Consider the following 7507-nt stretch of genomic DNA (forward strand, 5'->3'; position numbering starts at 1 on the left):
GAATCTGTAGTGTTTATGTTAGACAGTAACTGAGCCTTAAGTAACATGACCTTTACCCAAACTAATAGGTGATGCGTACAAAAATATAACAGACGACACATTCCGATTAAATATCTATCGTGATTGACATGATTTCACAGGTGAGGGACACACCTGCTATGTGCAAAATTTAGGAAGACAATGTATTTCTCGTTGCCAGCCTGCTAAATTTGCGGTACTGTAATCTCTGTAGTAAAGGCGTACACAAAACACTTTTATCTACCCCTCCATTTCTTCTTACATTGCTTTTAATTCTGTGCTTGCACAATACCATCTGCGCTTCTCTTCGCCGTTATACGTCGCCAAATAAGGAAGCGACAACAGGCACTTACGTGGACAGCTATGATGAGAGGGTCCTTCCACCCAGCTGACGTGCGAAGTGTTTTAAACCGCGATCACCTGAAACAAGCGTGGGGTATCGGCAAGAGGTCTTAAATTTCTTCTGTGCATTAGGTATGAATGCGGAGAAGTTTTCATTGTGCATGCTCAGTGTAGCTAAGACAATATGATGACTGGTGATTTCGATTATATCGCTGTCAATTCAGTTTACTGAAGGTTTGTTTTGCTTAGTTTGTGCTGAAATAAAGCGCCGCTGTTGTCCTATCGTAAATGTGTACGAGGTCAATTCTTGCCGCTGCGTTTCATGTTAAGAGAGGGTTTCTCAAATGTCCTCTTATCGCGGGGTACGTTTTTTTTTCGAATGCACTGCAGTCTTTTTGGAAAAGCCGAAAGGAAAATAAAGATTGGTTGCGTTAGTAAAAACATGAATAGTGCTAGACAACAATCATCCACAATTTTGTTTTTCTTGAATTCTAAGTTTTCCACTCGGCTTGTTTTGGGTGTCAAGGTTTTGTTTTTCCTCCTTATATCCAGGCGTTTGAACGCAAGACATCTGAAATTATGGCAGACTACCCTGGCATTTACGACGAACCGGCGGACTCCACCAGACAACAGGAAAGACATTACCACCTCCTGTCCCAGCTACAGAACCTCGTGAAAGATCTGCCGAGGTGTGCCGGTTACGCTGTCTAGATCCAAACATCGCTGTTGTTGCAGCTCGGTAAACGTTAGTGCGAGATTTGTTTTGTAACTTTCACAGATGCTTCTGCTCCAAGACGCCTTATACAAGGCGAGTTCAAACTATCTAGCTTTGCCTTCATTTGGTTTTGGTCATTTTTAAATTAAATTATCCCAGTCTGCAATTGCGAAGTTTGTCATCACGAATCAAGACCTGAAAAACAAACATTGATTTTTTTTAAAGTTAATATGCTCTTTATGTGGTGATTTGTCAGAAAATGCTATAATTTTTCAGAACATACCATATTTGAAGCCTGTAAAGGAAATTAATCATAAAAGTGTTTTCATAACTACCAGCAGAAGATGTTAAACAGTTTATTTTTTCCCCAGTTGGAAGGAGGCCTCATCAACAAATGGAATTGTAGAGATGTGAAATGTCCATACACATGAATAAATACGACCTGTGCATGAATCGATATACTGTGCTGCAGTTCAACACGTGTCACTAACATCTGTGTGTCTGCCTTCCACAATCAAACGTGGACTTCCGTGTGGTTCAGTTCATTCCAGCAGCGTCTGTCCTACACCATGCTGAGCGACCTGGCCTTGGCCCTGATTGATGGAACGGTGTTCGAGATCGTCCAAGGGCTGTTGGAGATCCAGCACCTGACGGAGAGGAACCTCTATAACCAGCGGCAGAAACTGCACAGTGAGCACAGAGGTAGGTCCGGCCAGGTGCTGCTTGCAGGTGTTGTGTTTTTGCAGCAAGCAAACATGCAGGGAACCGATCGCATCTGCTTCTGTGCCCGTGGCATAAAAACAGCACACGCATTTGTGTCTGCTTCTGCAAGAAGCCAAATACTGTTCTCTCTACTTCCTTGGTTGATGCTGTGATGCATTTCACGGCATCTGTATGCCCCTGCTGATCATCTTACTAAGCAGTTGTTCTTGGTAGGTGTGTGGGCTGTTTAACCAGGTTGATGCACCCTTTTCAGTTGGCTGATGATAGATTAATTTATGGATTCATGGAAAGTCATGTACAGATCAAATATAAGTATTATCTGAAAATATATTGCTCTGTATCCCTGGGAATGAACCTCCCTTTAAAGAAAGCATTTTACTTTAACATTCTTGTTTGATGTGTTAGTCTACATGGACAATCGCATCCTTGTTTTAATAGTGCGTATCTTCCTGTAGGTCTCAAACAGGAATTAGTCCGGAAGCATAAGGAAGCCCTGCAGTCCTGCAAATCCCACAACCTGGCTGTGCTCCGATCCAGCCAGCAGGCAGAGATCGAGGTACAGGTCCATACGAGTTGCATTTTCTTAGTGTGGCGTTTTTTGCCACTGGCAGAACACGCACACTTGTGTGAAATATTTAGAGATGGTATACAACAGGGTCTTGACATCCGCAAAATTTAACATTCGCGAAATCCCGCTTATTGGTGATTCGGTCGGGTCGATGGGGTGTTGGATGGAAGAGGAGCAGAGAGGGAAGAAAGCTAGCTGAAGGCCGTTAAGCGCAACTTTCAAATGAGCGGATATGATTGTGAATTTATCTAGTGGGCGAGTCTCCGCCTGCTCCCAGCCCAAATAGCCATTACCCAGCACCTGCGTCTCGGCCTGGTCTTGTTTCTGTACAGTAATGAACGCTCCAGGCTCTGTCGGCAGTGTGGGGAGTGACAGGCGGGAGAGGACTTTACCGGCTCCCTGACGGTCCTGATAAAACTGGGGCGTCATGATCAGGGAGGCAGAGAGAGAGTGCAGGCTGGACACAGGAGGAAGTCATGTTGGTTTTAGTTAATTAACCAAACAGTTATCACATGCTTACAGTAATCAGTTATTTTACTAAGTCAATGCATTAGTACTTTAATCATATAAGGTCATATAAGGAGGATTACTATATACTGTTGTACACCACGTGATGGTGTAGGGGTGGGTTTGGTTATATGTGAATTTGGCTGTTGTAGAAACCTCATAAATGTTGAGATCCTACTGTACTATCAGTTGTACTCGCTGTCAGAGAAGTATTTTGTTTGCCACGATGGTGGGTTTTGTTTTGTATACATTTTTTTTAGTTTTTTTAACATTTCACAACATTAAAGGGGGAAAATATATATAATATATTGTTTAAATCTGTTTTTAAGACCTTGAAAATGTACCACTGGATGTTTTGGGTTTCTGTTTTTTTCAGTAAAAAGATCAGCCAAACTGATACACAAGCTCCAACACAGCTAGAATACACTGCACCTCTCACTGGCGTAAGTTAAACATCCTTGATGCATAAAAGCAATGGTGCATAATTATATCAAATTTTCCCTTAAGGTATTGAGTCTCATTTATTAACCTGATGCAGTTTGACCTTGCTGGTATTTTAAGCACTGCAGTTCCTTATGTTTGGTCTGCTGGATGTGGACTTCATCAATTCCAGGTTCTGCAGTTCTCTTTGAAGTGGCCTTCATGCAATGCTGCAGTTATTCATACCTTGTGGTATTAAATAGGCTCTGGAGCAGCGTGTTAAAGATGAACAGAGAATGATGGATGAGAAGATAGTGGCCGAGATGGATCAGAAAGTGATTGACCAGCAGACTACCTTGGAAAAAGCAGGTGTTCCCGGATTTTACACTACGACAAGCCCTCAGGTATAGTATTGGCAACTGTTTAATTTGGCTGATTATAACAGATGATTCTGGAACCAAGAACATTAACACTCCTCCAAAGATTGAGGAGGCAAATACTTTGCGTGAAGTCGCCATAGATTTCCTCTATTAGAAATAATTCTTCAGTTCCCTAGTAAATTGCTTAGAAAAACCCTGTACAACTGAGGTTCTTTTTAGAATTTTACTAGCAACTATAGGTGCTCATTAGTGATGAGGTAAGGTAAGGGTTAGAGCTAGTATCTATGGATGCTTTAATAACTTCCTATAGAATCTCAGTTGGTAGTAAACTGATCATTCACAAAATGTTGGATTCTTTGGTACTGAATGAATCATGTAATCCATACCAGCATTAGCTGGAACAAAGAATTTCAGTGAAATAGGTACCTTTTTTCTGCCTTTTCACATCTGAATGAACATGCAGAAGCTTCAGGGAAGTATTGGTTATTTCAAGGCAATGCATGTTAAAAACACAGTTTGAAAACTTTAAAGAGATGCATAAAATAATATAGAGCCCTTTTAAAAAGGTTTCAATATAGTTTAATACAGTAGTTATAACTATTTGCTTTAGAGCAGAATTGACCCATTCTCTCTAGCTCTCTCTAGAAAGGGAAAGTATTTGGTCTGAATACATCAGGTTTATACGATATGAACACCCTAAGTGCATCAAATGTGCTCTGGCACACTATTTCTCATAAAAGCCAGTAGATGGTAGTATTGGATACTTTTCATTGCATCCAAAGTAATGTGAAGTAAATTTGAGAATTCAGATCATATTCTTGATTGTTTTGTAGGAAGTTGATTTTTGCATTATTTAATGCTAAGAAGTGTGAGTTTGAGGTTTGCTTTTTTAGTTCATAAACCTTAGTTTGAGATTACATTTTCTATATTTGCATATGCTCTTGTTTTACTTTTCTAATACTTTACATAAATGGACTATCTTTTTTTATATATCCAGGAGCTAAAGGTGTAGAATTCTGGGCATAGCAAGTTTTTCATATAATTATAAAAATAGTAATTATAATTTCTTTTATAAACTTTATTGTAACTGTGAAATGAGTTTTACTCCACAGCTTTTTGTAGAAGTCTTTCTTGATTTGGGTCATTTGTGTGTCACTGAAAAGCCAGAATCGGAGTATTTTGCCCTGTGTGCAAAGGACCATATTTATTTTTGATGGACAGATTAACTGTTCTCGGGTTAGCATTGCTGGGTCAATACCCAGTAAAGCTGAATCCCGCTGGACACGCATACATAAGGTATTAAGTTTGAGTTTAATCAGACGCATCTCATTTTTCAGGGTGAACACTCATCTGGTATATTTATGTGTTGGAAAGATACCAAATATCACCGACCAATCATTTTCATCAACAGGATAGTGTCTGGATGCATACAAAAGGTTTAGGTACAGTAGTGTGGAATTTAAACCCAGGGAAGTTGAAATTGCACAATGCATTAGTTAGACTTCATTTGTAATATTGTGTTCAATTCCGGCCACCACATTACAAGAGGTGGCACAGAGGACAGCAACCAAAACTCCTTTCTGTCCTGAAGGGATTGTGTTACTGGGACAAATTTAAGTTAACTGAGTCTTTTTAGAGTGAAACAAGAAATACTGGGGTCTTGATTCGCGATTTTCAAAATCGCAAACGGCATGGACCACATCGATTCAGTGAACTTCTTCAAGGTCAACAACATTACAAGAGCTGGAGGACACAAGCAGAAATTGGGTTAAGGGCCATTCAGGGTTATAAACAGGGGAGACTTCGTTACCCATAGGTTTGTTGGAATCTTAGTAAGTCAGGTGGGTGAAGAGGACTTTGTGGAGAGTAAAATTCTCAGATCATTAAATTGGTTGTAACCAAACGAACTGGATGGAACAAATGACCTAGTCTTTTATGAAACAGTTCTGTTCTTATTTTCTGGAAATGGTTTTGCATAATGTCTAATCATTTATCTTAAACCAGGAGGTCTAAGCTTTTCTCAAGTTTGAAACCACAATTTTTTTTTTTAGTCCAACAATATGTAGGCAATATGGGATTCAATTGTGTTATACAGTATGCATAATGTGGAATCACCAACAAAGATTCGGCTCCTAGCCAAGACCCCTGTCCCTCATGGGGAGACTGACTATCTGCAGATGTGACAAATTCTTTGACGGGCATTGTTTTTTCACCCAACGCCAAGAATACCCTTGTATGTTTTATTTTCAATCAGAAATAATCTACCTCTTAAGCTGTTGCTTTTATCCAAAGTGACCTACATTTGCCACCACTTGTACAGCAGGGCGTTTTGCTAGAGCAGTCTGGGGAAATATCTTGCTCAGGGCCCAACAGCAGGGCCCTTCCTGGGATGTGAATCCACAACCTTCCAGCTGTGGAAGTCCAGATCCCGAGTTGCTATTCCACATGGCATCCTTCACCACTAGCAAAGACTGACTTGTGCGTGATTGTCACTTCATATTTCCTTTTCCGCAGCTGGCGTTTGTTGCGTGTTCATTACATTGCAGTAATGTCCATGCGTTTCTAATCCTTGTGTGGGGGTGGATAGAAACAAGCACATTGGGCCAGATAACCACATGACTGTGATTGCATTACGGGCATTTAATTTGTTTATGCACAATATGGGATATCATTACATTATGTGCTCCCCCCCCCCCCCCCCCCCATAGATACTTAAGGCTGCTTTTATACCAAGGGTGTATTGTTTGGGATTCAGATCCACTTTTCTTGTTTGTTTCAGGAACTAACATTGCAAATGAACTTGCTGGAACTGATCCTCAAGCTCCAGCAGAAGGAGTCTCAGTCTGGAAGTTTGTTTTCATGAGGGTTTCAGCAAGAAACAGGTGGGGGATGTGTATCAAGTGTACCGGAGGATCCGCAAACTGCGCTTGCATGTTCAGCAGGCTATGGATCACCTGTTAATGCTGGATACTGGACGTTGGAAGATGTGAGATGAGCTAAACCATCTGTGATATCTAGGGATTACCCAGATTGGACTTTGATCGATGAAGTTCATCCTGCTTAGTGGCAATATTTAGTGGAAATGAGTTGCTTTAAACGGATCTGTGGACATGGAGAGAGATCGTGTTGTTTTCTGAACTGAGCTATTGCAGATGTCGCAGGGAGGGTACTCAGCACACACGAGCAAAAGTGGTGGTTTATTTTGACTGTGCTCCCCACAAACCAACACAAATTATATGTGCAAAATAAAATTCACAAAAACTTACTGAGAGTTACGGTTTAAACCAGTAGTACCACCGTGCTTAGGTCCGATCAGCTCCCTTTCCGCTTGCCTACCTGAGGAGCTTCCTAAATAGGTATAGCCCTGCCCCCTCGGAACATACCATTGTCCCAGTAAAGTTATCTAGCTCCGAATCTAATAATAAACTTATCATTGCCCCCATAACAGTTCATTCATAATTTGCTAAATAAAATGTATTGAATGTAGAAAAACACGAACAAAACGTTTTTCTCTTTCCCCTATGGTCGTAAGAAAATGGTACTTGCCATCGCGGAAGAGGTGCGCATGCGCGACTCGGCGCTGACGCCACAAAGTCCGGCCGGGGACGAGGTCAGGCTTGGACCCCTGAGGCCACCGTACCCGGAAGTGAGAACGCACGGCTGTAACAGCAAGGCAGATAGAGCGCTGTTGGTACACAATTGGTACAAATAAAAAAAACGTTATTCTTGAGTGTGCGTGTCTTAATTTTTCTATGGCTTAACATGAGCTGATTTAGAAGTAAAATGTATTTTTTTGCGTGCATGAAATTGGAAACTGGTAGTCGATCCGCAAGA

At 41.1% G+C, this 7507-nt stretch overlaps 1 protein-coding gene across 3 annotated transcripts; it reads left to right on the top strand.

Moving 5' to 3' along the window:
- The first annotated feature begins 334 nt into the window (after positions 1-334).
- On the top strand, positions 335-7403 carry dgcr6 (DiGeorge syndrome critical region gene 6). 3 transcript variants are annotated; one of them, XM_088617757.1, is made up of 7 exons: positions 335-492; positions 913-1049; positions 1617-1777; positions 2254-2354; positions 3557-3697; positions 6453-6555; positions 7206-7403. In XM_088617757.1, exons 2-6 carry the CDS (start codon positions 940-942, stop codon positions 6534-6536), a joined length of 597 nt encoding a protein of 198 aa, XP_088473883.1. In that variant the 5' UTR covers positions 335-492; positions 913-939; the 3' UTR covers positions 6537-6555; positions 7206-7403. The 3 variants fall into 3 exon arrangements, with proteins under 3 accessions (XP_088473883.1, XP_088473880.1, XP_088473882.1); XM_088617754.1 differs by having other exon boundaries at positions 6453-7403; XM_088617756.1 differs by lacking the exon at positions 335-492 and adding an exon at positions 529-594 and having other exon boundaries at positions 6453-7403.
- Positions 7404-7507: the final 104 nt, after the last annotated feature.

Source organism: Lepisosteus platostomus, chromosome 24, assembly GCF_059453375.1.
Source record: "Lepisosteus platostomus isolate fLepPlt1 chromosome 24, fLepPlt1.hap1, whole genome shotgun sequence".
In the NCBI taxonomy this organism is placed as follows: Eukaryota; Metazoa; Chordata; class Actinopteri; order Semionotiformes; family Lepisosteidae; genus Lepisosteus; species Lepisosteus platostomus.